Source organism: Mytilus trossulus, chromosome 14 (assembly GCF_036588685.1).
Source record: "Mytilus trossulus isolate FHL-02 chromosome 14, PNRI_Mtr1.1.1.hap1, whole genome shotgun sequence".
Classification (NCBI taxonomy): Eukaryota; Metazoa; Mollusca; class Bivalvia; order Mytilida; family Mytilidae; genus Mytilus; species Mytilus trossulus.
The window spans coordinates 74,059,040-74,078,256 of NC_086386.1; the positions used below are offsets into that span (position 1 = coordinate 74,059,040).

Genomic DNA, 19,217 nt, shown 5'->3' on the forward strand with positions numbered 1-19,217 from the left:
TTTGTTTTGAAATAATTTGGTGGATAGTTGTCAAATTGTCATTTATACCACATTATTTTATTTTTATATTAATGACTATCGTCAGTTATTTTATTTTGTCGATAAAAAAAATAAATGTAATAATATGTCATTAGTTTTTCCTTTTCTGAAATTTTGTGGTCATTTGTTCACCTAGAGCCTGTAATGTAAGCAAAAATTAGAAGTGCAGAACCAAAAGTAAAATAAATCTAAAACTCATCATAGCAGACCCACATACTAAAAATTCGCTCAATATATGAAGGTGTTTAAAAAAGTGCATATGGATTGCCTTTTGTAAATACAGCTGTTACACTCACCATGCTCTTTTGGAGAACTACATATTATTATAAAAATGTTGGGTGACATAGCTTTGGAATGGTACCAATATAAATACACATGATTAGTGGTCATATTGAATTCTAAAGATGACCATACGTAAAAGGAGGAGAAGAACAAAAAATCAAAAAAATCTGAGATTCGGGGCATATACATGCTGTAAATCTGCCGCACATCCCTATGTTTTTATCTTTGAAAAAAATTGAAGTGCATATAAATTTGTCCTTACAGGATACACTCTTCTACAAAAGTTCATAGAAAAAATAGGACAGTTTTATCAGTAAAATGAGTCCATATTGGAAATTGCATTGCCTTTATTTACAAAAGAACAATCTTGTAATTTTCACATAAGTCCGAAGCCCGTCGTTTCGGAAAAAAAACAGAGGAGAAGAACCAAACGTAAACTCGATCTGTTACTCATCATTATAGTTTCACATGATATCAATCAGCTCCATGAGTGAATGAGCTTAAAAACATTATTATTTTTTTGAAATTATCAAAGCACGTTATTTTGGCAAAACAAGCCCTCTATATAAATGGTTAAGAAAAAGGAGAATTACGCCATAACTGAATGACAGAATGACTGAACGACTCAATGAAGGAATGACGGAACAACTCAATGAAGGAATGACGGGAAAATTATTTGACCCAGACCATTTTATGTGTGGTTGGGCCTATGCAAATGCATATCTTGGCATATACAGCATGTACAATAATAAGTAGACCTTTGTTAGCCAAATTAACAAATTTGAAAACAATTAGTTAAATTCATTTTCAACATAGAGTCTTTTCGTTGTCCTTTGTTTACATAACAAAAAGTGATTTTGAATTTTTTTTTCTATGTAGCATTTTTTATTATTTTATTTTCAAAGATCAGCTGTTTAGCATGTAAGCCTATGGAGCAGTCAATTACAAGACTGCAACCTTTAATTGACGGGAAACATGATGCAGAGTGAAAAACTAACATGGCACCGATGTTTCGCCGTAGTAAATGTATTGTTTTCTTTATGATTATACCATGAACAGTATTATTGAGGAACACTGTAATCCTTTCGGAGTCTGAAAATTATGGTCCAATACATTATGTGAAAATAATGTTTTTTTAAACATAGTTACAAACAGATACCAGATTATAACTCAGATATAATAGTATAACGAATTTCTTACGAAAGGCAAATAAAAATGTATACTCACATAGAACCTCTACAATAAATATAAAAAACATTGGTCGTATTATATCGTAAAAATTGTATAATATAATTCAAATACAGTAAAATGAAATAATATGGACAAATGTAATGTTATTTGGAAAAAAAAGATATAGAAATAAGAATGTCAAATCATGCTTGAAATACTAAATTAAAAATCATTTTCTAGCACGCTTGAAAGAAATCTTTTAACATGCTTAACAACTATATTCATTAAATTAAAGAAAAACCTCTGTAATAAATCAGTGAATGGATCATGTTATCTTAAATACAGATATATAACTGGTTAAAATTTACAATTGTTGTGATTAAATGTCATTAAGTTTGAATCATTTCCTTATAAACCTGTGAACCTTTAACAGGTTGAGGTTTGATATTTTCTTTACAACTACAGCTCAAATATAGACGTTGTTAAACATACGATTCAACTAACAAATAAACAAATGTATAATTCAATAATGACGTGAAATGTGACTTTCTGATATTAAAGACTAAGACAACAAATGTCCTTTGTTTACATAACAAAAAGTGATTATACTTGATCATTAAATTTTGTTTTATAGTAGTGCATGCATCAATTATTTATTATTATATCCTGAACTGTATCTATGTATGACAATGTGACCTGTTCTGTGTTTGAACATAATGGTACACAAAACTACATAATAATGTTATGTTTTTTTCAAACTATTTACAATCAGATACCAGAAAAACTCAAATATATTCCTACAACGATTATCGTAGGAAATAAAAATGAAAATATATACTTACGGACCAAATCTACAAAGAATAAAATAACTATCAATCAATCAATTAAAAAAACATTAAAAGTAAAATGTTATTTTATTTCTAAGAGAAAATGAAACGATATAAACTAAGCATGCTAAGAACGGCAAAGTAAATTTGGTAACCAAATTTCCACGCATGCTTCGAGAAAATGTTTGCTACTGATACTGATTAAGGGTCACGAAGAACACTTTTCTAAATTGAAATGACCTTATAGTAACGGTTCTCAGTTATTGGATCATGTTGTCTTTGTTAAAAGCATAAGGTATGTATGTAAACCAATTAACGTGTTCTTTAAAATATGTAAGATAAACGTGCATTCGAGAATGTTTTACAGTTTGTAACGTCTTCGAAAAATCTAAGAAACCGCAAACAAAATATTAAATTTAAATTTTCAACCAACCAAACCGTTCAGAAAAAAAAACCACAATAAAATTAAAGATTCCCCTTAAAAAGCAAGGTTTCCTCGGTCTACACGAAGAAATATTGGAGATTTTCGACTATCACATTTTGAATATAATTTTGAAATTAATAAAGTGTTTTTTATATATTTTTACAGTCTTTTCATGGATTAAAGGGCATTCGCACATATTCACGTGAGGTGTCACATAATTAAGCAAGCCTGATAAAAAAAAAAGCATTATTAAACAAATGAAGGGAATAACATAATACGATATAACAGATACAATATCTGAACACTATATAACAGTTTCACTGGTATAAACATGATAAAGATTATAGTAATAACATAATCAGCATATTTACGCATATTAAGTAATTAATAATTAAGACAAGATTTCTGGTTTATATTTTTTCACACTCCTGTATTTGAGGAAATAGGCCTTACTATTTTCTTTGGTATAAGTTCTAACTTGATAGTTTTAATAGAAGCTCAATATAAAATTAAAGGAAAATCACCAAAAAAACGGAAAAAATACGTAATCATTGCAATATGTGTTGCTTTATAAATCCAAGCATTTATCTTGCATCTACGATTTGTATATGTACTTTGGTAGTAAAAAGCATTTAAATTGTGCCAGTTGTCTACCCCATAGTAAGTGTTCGATAGTTTATTGTTTCATCTTACAAATTGTGTATACGATACTTTTTACATTATTCATTTTTAAAAGTAAAGTATTAGTACAAATAAATCGGTATTCAAACGAATAGAGCTTGGTATTTTTTTAAAACCTACTAGCATAAGTATGTACTTTTATTCACATCTCCAACATAAATATTGAATATAATCTCTCATTTCGTATCAGCTGCAATTAAAACTGGCATTGTACCTAGGTTTACAATTGTAATATACAGTCGTGTCTTTTGACCCTTTATCTGACTTGAAGAACATGATAATATCAAAAGGCAACACAGTTACTTAAATGTGACCTTCCGAATTAGACTATTTACCGGATTTGATATCACATAAGCAATACAGTAATCTGTTTGATTGACCGGAAACATGATGCAAAGTGAAAAACTAACCTGGCCCCGATGTTTCTCCGTAGAAATTTTATTGTTTTCTTTATGATATACCATGAACAGTATTATTGAGGAACACTGTAATCCTTTCGGAGTCTGAAAATTATGGTCCAATACCTTATGTGAAAATGATGTTTTTTTCAGGCATAGTTACAAATAGATACCAGATTATAACTCAGATATAATTATATAACGAATATCTTACGAAAGGTAAATAAAAATGTATACTTACAAAAAACCTCTACAATAAATAGAAAAACATTGATCGTTATAAAATGTATAATATAATTCAAATACAGTAAAATGAAATAATATGGACAAATGTAATGTTATTTGGAAAAAAAGATATAGAAATAAGAATGTCAAATCATGCTTGAAATACTAAATCAAACACAATTTTCCAGCATGCTTGAAGGAAAAACGTTTAACATGTTTTAAAACTATATTCATTGAATTTAAAAAAAAATGTCTGTAATAAATCATGAATGTATCATGTTGTCTGGAATGCAGATATATAACTGGTTAAAATTTACAATTGTTGAGATTAAATGTGATTAAGTTTGAATCATTTCCTTATAAACATGTGAACCTTTAACAGGTTGAATTTTGATATTTTCTATACAACTACAACTCACAACTGGACGTTGTAAAACATACAATTCAACTAACAAATCAACAAATGTATTATTCAATAATGACATAACATGTGACATTCTGATATTGAAGACTAAGACAACAAATGAGGAAAATAAAAAGAAGTGGCAATTCAAATAGATGAAAAAGATATACCACAGCTTAACGAATATCCTCAGTCTTACTGCACCGTATTCCAAACATAAGTTCAACTCTAGTCAATCGAACCATATGACAAAATCAAGGGTACGTTATTCCTATGATTTGCACCACGTGACTTTGACCCTTTTGATTAAATTACTTCCCCTAGTTCAGGATTGAGATGTTAAATTATATCAATTTTGTGGATAATCTAGCCCATTTGCGTCATGGATCTAAATATAATGTGTTTTAGAAAACTTACTTTGACGGATATTTACAAAAATAATGTGTAAATATAAGGGAAAATGCTGAAAATAAGATTTTTTTCAAAATGGGAAGGTTGAAATCATTATGTTTTTAAAAGAATTTGGACGAAAACTTAAGAAAGCAGGTAGGTTAAAAGTTATTAAGCTTTAAACATGTTAAATTCAACCTACAAGGTGTTTCCCTATATGCGGACAAATCATGAACAATATCTTCTTGTATCTTGATTCTGTTCTGAACCTTGCATTTCTCAGATTTATAGCTATTTTACATAGCAATTATCAGTCGGTTTATACGCGTCCGATTTTCAATTGAAAAGAATGAAAGTTTTCAAAGTAGTCAAATGAATGTTTTTTTGAACTCTAAAAGAACCCTAAAAACCTGTACAATTCACCTTTATTCGAACAAATTGTTGAAACAGCATATGAACGGGCATATTCTCATTTTTAATTTAGGGGCATATATAATGCTTTTGTAATGGCTGCCGTTCATATATCATGCTATTGTAATGTCCGTTCTGATGAGGCAAAATGACCGCTTTGAAAATCAGCAAAATTTTGCCATATGTTCCGGCTTCTAAAATCAGTAGTTTACTCGGTTATGACAAAGGATGCAATGCCTCTATAGAACGATTATTTAGAAAAAAATCACGTAAATGTCATCTCATTTACATATGTCAGTGCAACGCCGGCAATAATACTATGCTTAGTGATTTGACGAGCCTTTCCGCTCTTCATTTCCTGTGACATAATATATTTTGTTTATCATCCAATCAATGTGTGGTTTAAAATATGGAGGGCCAACGGTTTAACCTAGGAGTTCCAGTATATGTTGTGATCATTTACACACATAATTTGTTTTGACAAATATGCTATATAAAGTTAAATTGTCTTTTATAAAATTTAAGTCCCTCTATTTGCGGCTTTTTATCTTGCGTCTTTGATTTATTCTTTTCCCGAAAATGACTATAAAGGCAACAGTAGTATACCGCTGTTCAAAACTCATAAATCCATGGACAAAAAACAAAATCGGGGTAACAAACTAAAACCGAGGGAAACGCATAAAATATAAGAGGAGAACAACGACACAACACCGAAACGCAACACACACAGAAACGGACCAAGCATCAGACAAAACACCACGAGAATAACAAATATAACATCAAAACCAAATACATGAATTTGGGATAGACAAGTACCGTGCCATGTCTTATCTCAATATCTCAAAAATAAGAGAAAACACAAATGACTCAACGTTAAAATGCAACACACACAGAAACGAACAATAATATAACAATGGCCATCTTCCTGACTTGGTACAGGACACTTTTAAAGGGGAATAAAAGTGGTGGGTTGCACTTTGTTTTGTGGCATGCCAAACCTCGCACTTTAATGGCAAAGTTAGATATAACATTGAAATGACAACATAATATTACAGGACTACAATACAAATAAATAGGAGAACATATAAGACAAAGAAAAACATGATTAATAGATAACAACAAGCATCAGGTTTAAAATTCAATACGCCAAAAATGCGCCTTGTCTACACAAGACTCACCAGTGACGCCCAGATATAAAAGATCGAAAGTGAAAAAAGTACAAAGTTGTACAGCACTGAAGAACTATATCATAGATTATAGTTTTTATATGGGCCAAAGATAACAATATCCATATTTATTGAAATATCAATATGTGTAGGGATATTCAAATATCACATTTTGAAAATAATTTAGAAATTAATAAAGTGTTTTTTTTTTTCTGTATCATTTTCTTCTTCATGGATTGACAGGCATTATACATAATCATGTATGGTTGCACACAATAAAACTAGCAAAATGAGAGAGAGAAAAACAATACGATACGACATTACAGAAAAAAATATATAAGTATTACATTTTCACTAAGTAAAGTTGATTATAATCACAGTACAAGCATATCGATACATCAATTCTTAAATTCATTCAGTGACTTTAACCTTGGAGTTCCAGAATATGATATGTTCATTTACACAATTATTTTTTTGGGGCAAATATGCTTTATTAAGTTAATTGTCCTTTATAAGTTCCTCTATATGAGTTTTGTTTTTATTTTGCATCATAAATTCAAATATTCAGACAGAACCAGGTTGATTTCAACTACAATATGACAAACAACCCACAGTAGGTGTTCTATAGTTTCTGGTTCTTCCTTGCACTGCAAAAGGTTCATTTAAAAAATCAATATTAGTTGATAAAACCCAGTCAATCAGTCGGTATTGAAATTGTTTTTGAAAAACTTAATAACACATTGTGTTTTGTTTTTGCAATTTCAAACATTTCTTAAAATTTTGATCATCTGCAATTTCAACTGAACTTAATCTTGGTTTAAAATTGTATTATACACGACTTTTGAACCTTTGTCTGACTTCTTGAAAATGGCTATTGTTATCTTAAAGTTCGTTTCTGTTTTTGTTGCATTTTAGTGTTTCTGTTGTGTCGTTGTTCTCTCTGATATTAAAAAAAAAGTGTGGTATGATTGTCAATGAGAAAGAAACTAAAAAACACAGTTATATTCACCTATTGGTCGCCGTACGGCATTCAACAATGAGCAAAGCCCATACCGCTATAAAAGGCCCCGAAATGACAATGTAAAACAATTTAAACGAGAAAACTAACGGCCTAATTTATGTACAAAAAATGAACGAAAAACAAATATGTAACATATAAGCAAACGACAACCACTGAATTACAGGCTCCTGACTTGGGACAGGCACATACATAAAGAATGTGGCGGGGTTTACTATAGTTGATGTGTTTCCCTCAGTTTTAGTTTGTAACCCGGATTTGGGTTTTTTTTCTCAATCGATTTATTTATTTCAAAACGCGGTTTACTACTGCTGTCTTTATTTGTAGAATAAAGACAACAGTAGTATACCGCTGATAGAAATTCATAAATCGATAGAGAAAAAACAAATCCGTGTTACAAACTAAAACTAAGGGAAACACATCCAATATAAGAGGAGTACTACAACACAACAGAAACACAATATTAAAATGTAACACACACACAGAATGAACTATAATATAACAATGGGCATTTTCTTGACTTGGTTCACGACATTTTTAGAAAAAAAAATGGTAGGTTGAACCTGGTTTTGTGGCCTCCCAAACCTCCCGCTGTTATAACAATGTTCAATATAACATTAAAATGACAACATTACATGATAGGACTACAATACAAAAATATGGGAGAGCATATAGAACAGAGAAACACACGAATAATAGCTAACATTAGGTGCTAATTTTTAAATTTAACACGCCAGACCACGTCTCGTCTACAAAGGACCAACCAGTGGTCTGATGAAAAAAGTTCGAAAGCCAAAAAAAGCTACAAAGTTGAAAAGCATTGACGACCAATAGTTCCAAAAAGTTGTGCCAAATATAGGGTTTTCTGGCTAGGATAAGAACATCCTTATCATTTAGAATAATTCATACTTTTGCAAATAGTATTTTTTTTTATATAATGACTATACATGTATATTAGATATAAATGATAAAACTGGTTTCTAACTACCAAAAAAAAATGACTGATACATATCCTTTTACAAGCATATACAAATTCACAGCTGGTATTTTTTCCTCTTTTTCAGTGTTGATTCCTATAGATTGTAATCTTTTAAGTGATATTTAAATCCAGTAAAATTGTTAGAATGTTGGTTTAAAAAGAATCACATTTACCAAATATTACGATTCCAATAACTGTCTTTGTCATGCTGCAAACGTCTTTGCTTTCATTCATGTATTCAACCAAAATATGTGTAAAATAGTTAATTTACCACCAAGATAGCTACCTAAATTCTACAGTACGGTATACAGATTGTCATTGGGTTGTTCTTAGAAACAACTTTATATCGTGTCCTCTTTCAACATTGTTTACAAGACGTTACTACCAATATTTCTAGTAGACCGTATATTAAATACAACAAATGTCGTTCTTATCTAGGTGCACCACAGTTTACACCAGGGAATAGTTTCCCATAATGCATTAAGCAGGTGAAGGTTGCAGACTGTGACAAGTCTTATTAATGAACTCAATGTTTAAGGAGTTGTCTTATATCAGGTAAAATTATTTATTTAATGATATGATGCTTATACTTACCGATTAGGTGATTTTCTGAAATAAAATCAATATAATTATAAAATAAACTGCACACTATTGTAAAATATTAAAACATAAAGAACACCAATAAATAAAAATGCTACAGTTTATGCCACTTACATATATCAATCAGGAATAAAATTTATTGTAATACTACAGTATACAGTACAGTAAATGATAAACTATGTCTTGGATCAATGATCAGTCCCTGGGGTGTCAACTTTCTATAAGAGATGATAGGCTGGAAAATGTCACCTTTTCAAGCTTGATAATATGGGAATAAGTTGGGAAAACTATCAGAAATATATGATAAGGTCAATAAATTTCCTGTAACTTCGTCTGTCATCTTTAGTGGTGTTCATGGCTGTGTTTGATCAACCATTTGTTTTTGACTCTTGACACTTTTGGTTTTCCAATGTCACATTATACAACAAACGAAACCCAAACAATATGGGAAAAGGTAACATTTTTACCTACTCAGTATATGAAAAGGTATAACTTTTTGAAATTTGAATTATATAAAAGGTAGGGGTAACAGAAACCCAGCGGCACCCCTTTCAACTAAGTATTGAAGTTTGCACCCGCCACTGAGGATCGGTCGGTCATATTCTCCTTTAACTCCAGATCTGTTGTGTTTATAAACATTATTTCAACTGTAAGATATGATGAATACATTTGTGTTTATGTCAGATACTCAAATATATTAGTATGTATTGTTGGTAATAATGTTTTCGTGTACAAATGAAAATGTTAATGGAAGATATTCTTTGCGTTCATCAGATAATCATTGTCTTTTCATACCACGTTCGAGAACAAATTAAAAAAAAGCAACATTTTAATATTCCGGTACAGTTCTTTGGAACAGTATTCCGGTAGAAATCACAATGATAGAAACGAAATTATAATTTCTTGTATCTTAACTAAAAATGAAATGATCAGATGAAGTTTGTCTACTTATTAAAAAATCAATATACATATTTGTCTTGTATATCTGACATTTACAAAATATGTTAATTAACCGATTCTGTATGGGTTTTTTGTCATTAGTGTTTGCATAAAAAGTTGTCAACGTATATATTATATTATTGTTAAATTTTAAGTTATTCAGAGGGCATCTGGGGAGATTAGTAATGTTTCTACTGATTTTACCCTCTTTAGATAAAGTATTTGTTATCATTATATTATATCACATTTTTGTATTCATTCAATATGAATTTTTCAGTATACTTTTCGTTAATAAATTTGAATAGGAGTACTTACTCAGAAGTTATTTCTGTCCTGAAATGTACACAAGTTAGAGTTCAAATTATATTTGTAAATCAAAACACATAGCAAAGAACCTAGGACAAAATAATTGACACACATATGTGTGTTTTGTAAAAGTGTTGTCTATGGCTATTTATACACACCGATGTGATCATACGATTTATATTTTCCGAGTTACAGGTAACATAATTTAAAAATACAAAGCATTCGGATAATACATCCTTCTTCTAAACTTATAGATAATAAATCCTTCTTCTTAACTTTAGGCCGTTAGTTTTCTCGTTTGCATTGTTTTATATTGTCTTATCGGGTGACCTATAGTTATTAATGTTTGTGTCATTTTGGTCTTTTGTGGATAGTTGTCTCATTGGCAATCATACCTTATCTTCTTTTTTATATTATAAAAATAATAAGATGAGATAACTAAAATAAAATTTTGAATTGAGACAACTACTAGTAGCTCATGTGGAAATCACCAAATATTTTTTTGCAGTTTATAATGACAAAAAAATCACGAACCAGTCTTTAATGTCATTTTAGTCTGCCAAAAAGATCCTTGGTATGCACACAATCCTCAATGTAATGTGCAATAACAAAACTTGTTTATGTTTTGTATTGAGACTAGAAAATTTAAAAAAGTAAACGTGAACCATCATATAAAATAAAAGGATGTGTTATGCTTGTCAATAACATAACTATTCATCATAGTTATAATGATGGAGACACAATCCCCATGTGGTTCAATGTTTCCGTTTTATGCATTTAAACGTTTACATTGATATGTGTGTACTTATTCACCATAATCCAAATTAAAGCAAACCAATCGGAAAGAACAAAAGAAAAGGTCAACATGAGTATATTTGGTTAAGATAACTGAAACGGAAATACATTCTCGGAATTTCATTAAGAAGACAAATTGAAATGACTAAGCAGATCAACACATTACTTCCAGTATGGATAGTTGACGTGGTATGCTTCTCCTGATATACATGTATTACCCTCCATGTATACCCAGTAAAGTATGTCACTATAGTTCAAATTGCATTTGAGACATCTATTCTCCTATTCAAAGATCTGAAAACTGCGATAGCATGGCGCTTATAAGGAAAATTGAGACGAAAACAAGTCGTCTCAGTTAACCCGTTTCTGATCGGGATCGTAAAACATGTATATCGTAAAACACTGTCTCAACGTTTTTGTGTTAGGACATCGCCACCTCCACTTTTCTAACTTATAATGACCTTCAAATGGGAACATATACAAGCATGACATATAAATTGCGACAGACAAGTACCGATATTTAAATTGATAAGCTGTAGTCCCGAGGTAGGGAAAAGATAATATTAATAGATTAATAGATTCTTATATAATCAGTCTATTGATGAAGCGAATCGATAAAATCTTTTCTTATATCACATAGCGATATTGTCTAATATCAATTGTAAATACTAGTATGCAGACATTCCATGCGGATATGTTGTTTTCGGCAACGAAAAATTGAGACTTATTGTTCAAACAACTATTGAGTCTAAATATACATTCAGAAGTTAGTTTAAAGCAAACGTTTATGTCCGTGTAAAATTTGAAATGTTGTGTTTTTCTTATATAATATACAAATGTATAACTATACAAATGCTATTATTTCTAACATCAATGCGATACTTTTAACATATCATAGCGGTATTTTCTTATATCAATATTGGTACTTATTAGTATTAATATTTGACTGATGTATCTATATTTTGACAATTTTAACTATTATATCTGTTTTATTCACGCATCGTTGTAAATATGACAGTATTTGATGAGACTGTCATACACGTGAGAGGGTTAGCACTTTAAAACCAGGTTCAATCCACCATTTTAGAAATTTGAAAATGCCAGTACCATTTCGGTTTAATAAACAATGTCGTAATCAAATAGCTAAGTATCAAAATTATTGTTCACATATATATCATTTAGCAAATTTTATAATAAACGCACCAAAATAATATATATATCTGATATGTTCGCAACGCACGCATGGACGACTTTCTTTATTGATAACAATGAAACTAACTTGTGACAAAGATGAACCATACAGTATTGTCCTCGTTCAAATTGATTCGGAAAATCACATTAGACTGTTGGTTTTCCTGTTTGAATGGTTGAACACTAGTATTTTGTTCTTATATAGCGTGGTGTTCGCTGTGAGCCAAGGCTCCGTGTTTAATGCCCTACCTCGATCTATAATGGTTTACTTGAAACAAATTCTTACTTTAACGAAAAATTTTCTCATTCGAACTCATGCACCGTCTTCTTATATCTATAAATCTTTAACATTACCCCTTATGAATAACTGCTTTCCAGTCCTCCAAAAACGTCATTTGGGTGCTGAATTTTTTTTTGTAAAGTGCAATATGAACTAGCACACGTCTAAAGCTTTAACAGGAACGACAGTTATGATGGTACAAGAACGATTACGTCAATAAAATTACCAAATAAACAGCACTGAACGATCTAAATTTATAAATATAGAATAGATACGGATTGTTATTTTGCTATATTCGCGTATTTATACAATCGGTTACGAGTCAAAAACGAAAGTCAAATCTCTGTGGCAACAATACATCGGAATGCCCTCACGGCCATCACGCTGTAAAAGAGCGTACATGCGGCGAGCTGATTATGTTCATAGAGATATCGATTTACTAAACGAGAAAAGTCTTTGATATCCAAAAAGAACTGTTTTCCTTGTCAATATTTTTTTCTATGTTAATAATACACACATTTTCTGTTTGACAAGATATTTGATTTTCGTTGTATCTGAAGTCGTTGAATTAATAGTCTGAGGCTACTCAGTTGGTATCTTCAAAGTTCGGGACATCAACATTTGTACATTTTGATTTGTTTGGAATATTTAATTTACCATTTAAAAATTCCTTGTTTTTTGGAGCTGAATGGGATTGGATTGTTTGAATGAATGTTTTCTTTTCTTTTAAGTAATGATATTTTTTGTCTATTTCGATATTACCAATGTAGATAGGCTATAGCAGTGTGACCTCAAGGGTGGATCCAGCCGTTTTCAAAAGTCATGAACTAAGTTTGTGAATTATATTTGCGTTTTCTTGACATGCATTGTGACGTGTCATTTGGTTCATTTTTTTTTAGAAAACTATTGTAGTTATATAAGAAAAGTATCGCATTCATACATTGTTGATATATAAAAAGCATCGCTATGATATAAGACAAACATCGCATTGACATAATAAAATATAACAGTATCTTTGACTTATAGGGGATTTTGGCTTAGCAAACAGTTGCATTCATCTCAATTGCATTCCACTGAATTTGTTACGTTATATATATCTACAATTGATAAATCGTGCATTTATGTTCCATTTATTCAACAATTCAATTTTCTCGTTTAAATAACACCTTGTTATTACATAAAATAATTCATCGAAATTATACAGCAAACGTATTTCGTGTTAAATGTCACCCTGTTTTAAGAAAAGAGTCATTACTTTATACCGAGAAATCTGCCTTTCTTCGTACAAATGCTAACATTCGTCGGAAATTTCCCCCAATGCAACTCGTTGATATAAGACAATATCGCTCGTTGATATAAGACAATATCGCTCGTTGATATAAGAAAAGCTTTTATCGATTCGCTTCTCCATAGACTGATAATACAACCACTGACTAAGTTACTGAATGAGGACATTTATATTTTATGTCTTACATATTTGAGGTTCAGTATTAACATAAACAGGGCTTAACATATTAATGATGTTTGCTATTATCACAATGCTTTTTTTTTCCAAAAGTTTAAAAAAAGGTCTACGGCTCTACATTGTTGAATTAACTATTGTGTCCTCTTTATCATGGTGGAATATTTGTTTACTCAGGAATAGTCTTTTATATTTATTTATCAAAGTTGTACAAAATCGAACATGTTAAAATGTTGTTTGTTTATAGTTGACACGTGTTTGATTAATTATAGTAATGTCCGTTCAATTGGGATATTGAGTTCAATCACGAGTGAACTCAGATGGTTTAAAGTCATTCGAGCCATTGAAGTCAAAGTGTACAGTAGCATTTTGCCAAATAAAAAAATATTGTTAATTATATTATTTATTTTCAGGTTTGTAGGCCACTAGTTTTGGGAAACAAGTACAAGCTGCTTAATACCTGTGTATTTTTACGAATTTTCCACAATATTATACTCATATTTATAATAAAATGTGCGCTTGTCTCTGCAAGTGGCGTTTCCCATGTTAGAGTTTGTGTAGATTTGATTAATAAGTAATGTTCGTTTGAGTTGACGAATTAGAATTTAACAGTAAATACATAAGGGAAGAATACATATTCCCGAATATATCATATCACTTAAAATAGGTAAAGGTCAGAGTCTGACGATAAATAACTAATTAACAATGAGAAGTCGACATGAGTTTTATCATAAATACTCAAAGATATAATATTTGGACCTATGACTGATAAAGGGTCCAAAATAAAATATGCCATGTTATCATCTGTATATACCATACGCGCGTTTTGATAATATCATTCAGGAAAGTTGAATCAATGTGTATGGTATTGACAATAAAGGTTATATATTGATTGACACATATCTGTTTCATTAATTGTATTATAATATCTTAAACATAAAATGAAATGTTATTAGAAGGGAAAAACTTGCTTCGTGCTTTACATATCTGTCTTTCAAATTTGCATATATGATTTCATAATGAACTTTGCACTTATACTTGGTCTTTTGTACTCTTCCAAAAGAAAACTACATAACATAACACTTACTTGCATCCTAAGCATCTGTATCTGTATTGTTTAGCTGTTGGTGTTACACTATAAAACATATCATATTTATTTATTTTCAAGGAAGATGTCTCACTTTCATAGCATTTGATCTTGTATAAATATGTTAACGTAACTTCTATTTTGATTACTCACCTTTAATTTTGCTCTTTTATTTTACTCTCATAGATAAATAATAGGGATGTTCTGGTATCTAACAGAAAACCCTGGCCGTTTGGCACATTTTTTTTGAACTTTTGGTCCTCGATGCTGTTCAACTTTTTACTTGTTTTGGCTTTCAAAGTTTTGTATCTGGGCGTCACTAGTAAGTCTTGTGCGGACAAAATGCACTTCTGGGGTATTTAAATTTTAAACTTGTTTCCTTTTGTAAGCTATTATTCGTGTGTTTCTTTGTCAATTGTGGTCTCCTGTGTATTTATATTGGTTGTCCTGTAATCCTGTGTTGTCATTTTAATGTTATATTTCACATTACCATAAAAGAGGGAGGTTTTGGCATGCCACAAAACCAGGTTCAACCTACCATTTTTTCTTTAAAAATGTCCTTTACCAAGGCAGAAATATGGCCATTCTTATATTATAGTTCGTTTCTGTGTGTGTTACCTTTTAACGTTGTGTTTCCGTTGTGTCGTTTGTTTTCTCTTTTTTTTTTAGTGTGAATTCACATTACTATAAGACGTGTGATGGTACTTATCTATCCCAAATTCATGTATTTAGTTTTGATGTTATAATTGTTATTCTCATATGATTCTGTCTAATGCTTAGTCCGTTTTTGTGTGTGTTACATTTTAATGTTGTGTCGTTGTTCTCCTCTTATATTTAATGCGTTTCCCTCAGTCTTAGTTTGTTATCCTTATTCTGTTTTTTGTCTATGGATTTGTGAGTTTTGAACAGCGGTATACTACTGTTATCTTTATTTATTCATATCCATATTCTGCGCCACAGTTAGGCAATCTTTCAAAAGTGTTGATCTCTTTTCTTGACAAATCTTTATCATGAATACTTTACAATGTTAAGGTATAATATTTTGGAAAGCTAAACTGAACGAATTACACATATTCACATTTCTAATGTATGTCGTGCAACCTATTAGTCTTATTAATCAAAAGTAAACCATATGTATATTCTGAAAACAACCTCGCTAAAATTAATTGAGTATGTGCAAAAAGAGAATCAATTTTATTTGGCCTTTTGATTTATTTTTATTCGAGCCATTTTTAGACGAAACGCGCGTCTGGCGTAAATATAAAATTTTAATCCTGGTATCTATGATGGGTTTATTTAAAGCAATTTACGGTACTGCTAAAAAACTGATTAGTTCTTAGGTTTGTTATATAATAATATCATGTCTGCCAGAGAAAGAACCAGTAAATTATACGTGAGTATTGTTAAGGTGGTACCTTGACTAAAATTTATTTGTCTCGTTTTATTTTCATAAAATTTTGACAAAATATTTACCCTGACCCTCTGACAAAAATATAAAAATTTAAAAAAAACTTGAACCAATCATTCTCAGAAAAAAACTGGTTGGATATTAACAGTTTAAAAAACACTAATTTTGATCACTGAGAAGCTAAATATTTTCTTAACCATACAACGTAATTTAAACGTTTAGCTGATTTTACAGAGTTGTCTCCCTGTAGTGTTAGGTACCACCCTAATATCATACTTATCGATTCAAGTGGAATCAAAACCAATTGAACAAAAGATAATTATAGAGATGAAGAACACTACAACGTAATGTGAAACCTTTGTATTTTGGTTTTATTATTGCAGCAAAAGCCAATCCACAGAAGAACATTAAAAATGGAAACAAAAGAAACAACTTTGTGAAATGTCTATTATAAATACAAACCTGACGTTCTTCTGAGGTTTCGGGTTTTTTTCTTTTTTGACAGTTTCTCTGAGAAAAAACAATGATCTTATTTACAATTTCATTCTCATCTTATATGTGCGTCAAAATTGTAAATTATTATAAAATCAAATAAACAGTGTTTTTCGAAATATGAACAAACAGAATTATTTATTAAGATAACCCAAAAATAACGCAAACTAGTTCCCAAATTGCATTAAAAGTACTTTTTTTCTTAAGATTGACTTGATAAGATTTTGATGATAATTGTTATATAAAGTTTGTACTGACACTTTGTAATTGAAAACTGTAGCTTTATTTATGTCCCTTATTGAAAACCGTTTAGTTTTCTTTGATTGCTGATTGGTGTGAGTTGCAAAGTCTTGAGATAAAACTTCAGCTAGAAAGGCAAATCATTCACTGAAACTTAAACACATAATTAAGCGTTTGCGGAGTGAAATATTGAAAAGATCTTCGTCAAAAATTAAAAAAAAATCAGTTGAGATGTTTATGTTACGGTACAATATGATTGAGAAGGATCCTGAAACATCATTGGATAAATCGGATTTACAGTTTCCTTTAAATTTATTTCATTTCAAAGCTTTTGTCTTAAAATTATTCAATCTTTTTTTAAATTCGCTTTATCATTAGCTTATAAGAGGTTCTTTATAGTTTTTAACATTCCTTAACAATTCAACTTAATATTTTTATCGTAAGATTAATTTTACACTTAAGATTTTTTGTTAAAAGGGCTACTGGATTTTTATTATTTAAAGTATAAATCGGTATTCCAATTTCTATAAGTAGATATTGAAATTCAAATATGTAGGAGGAGGATTGTTTGATCCTACTGAATTCCAATTGAAACTGTCAACATATATTTAGGATTCTATAAAGTCAACACATAAATTTGCTTGTTTTGTAACTCATGAAATGCTGGTGATTTTAATCAATGATCAGAATACGACTGACAATTTTGAATAAGTGTGTATATATAGAAATTGCATTATCATGATTATCGCATATTCTATTAAATCTGGAGAATTTTGATTATATGATATACAACAACATAATATAATTGAAACACAAAGCGGAAGATGCCATAATTATTCAACCTTTGCAATCGAAAAGAGACCGCTTGTAGAACAAAGTTTTCATATAAAAAAAGAGGAAAAGACAATAAGAGTGTTCAAAGCAATTTCATAGAATCAATAATAACTAAGATCAAACTCACCCAAATGTTAATTCCCCAAACAGTTTCCCTATTTCACTCTCTGCTACTTTTTGTCTAACATATTTGACTGATGGCATAATTGGAATCTGTATTTCTTGTATTTGATCGATTTGTGACTTTATTTGTTTGAGTTTTTGTAACAATTTCGTAGTATCTTTTATACCCAGGGTGTCTTGGTAAAACTTCTGCTGCTCCTTTGCCTTGTCCAAAGCTGTTTTCAACTCATTGCCAACCGACTGTAAGGTTTGAACATTCTTTGTGTCTTTCTTCTGTAGCGTATTAATAAGACCTTCAACTTCCTTATCAATCATTATTTTCAATTGTCTGCCCTCTTCTCTTATAGTCTGGACAACTTGCTGTACATCAGCTTGATATTTATGGGTACCTTGGTCAATATCTGCTATATGTGACTGCAGGTTTCTCACCTTCATGTCGATCATCATTTTGACCTCAGCTTTGATGCCTTCAGTTGATTCCTTGATTTCAGCAAAATCATGTGATTTGTGTTTTTTAATCACACATATTTTACATATTGGTGCATCACATTCCATGCAGAAGTATATAAAGTTTTCATCATGTTCTTTACAATATTGTTTTACTTCCGGGTTTATATTTGGACCACTTAGAAATGTGTGATTCTTGGTCATCTTTGTCCGTAAATGAGATATTTTACATCCATCACAAAACAGCTGGTCACATTGTTCACAATAGTTATGTCCAGGTCCGGAAACACAAATTTCACACGTTTTAGAAGCAGCCTGAGCCATTTTGGTATGTTTTGTTTTCAAGTTGTTATGACAAGGTTATTTAAATCCCGATCATATACGGAGATAGAATAACTTTTTTCCGGATCATCAATGAATTTTCGTTGTATAAAAGGTAAAAGTCGTAATTATTCCTATTATAAATCATTATTGTCATTTTTGTTTTTAAAGGATTAACCGTCATTTGTTATATTTAAAAGTATAGATATAATCATTTGATACTGTTGTCAAGTGATCACTTCAATCCCATAATATAATATATAAGTAACAATTAGTGGT

General features: G+C 30.4%; 1 protein-coding gene across 1 annotated transcript in view; it reads right to left on the minus strand.

The window, feature by feature from the left end:
• Window positions 1–18,968, minus strand: part of LOC134698053 (transcription intermediary factor 1-beta-like) — a 102,939-nt gene extending 83,971 nt beyond the window's left edge. Inside the window, exon 1 of the mRNA XM_063560342.1 lies at window positions 18,175–18,968. Within this exon, the coding sequence (XP_063416412.1) occupies window positions 18,175–18,941 (767 nt within the window). The 5' untranslated portion in view covers window positions 18,942–18,968. The remainder of the gene's footprint in view (window positions 1–18,174) is intronic.
• Window positions 18,969–19,217: the final 249 nt, after the last annotated feature.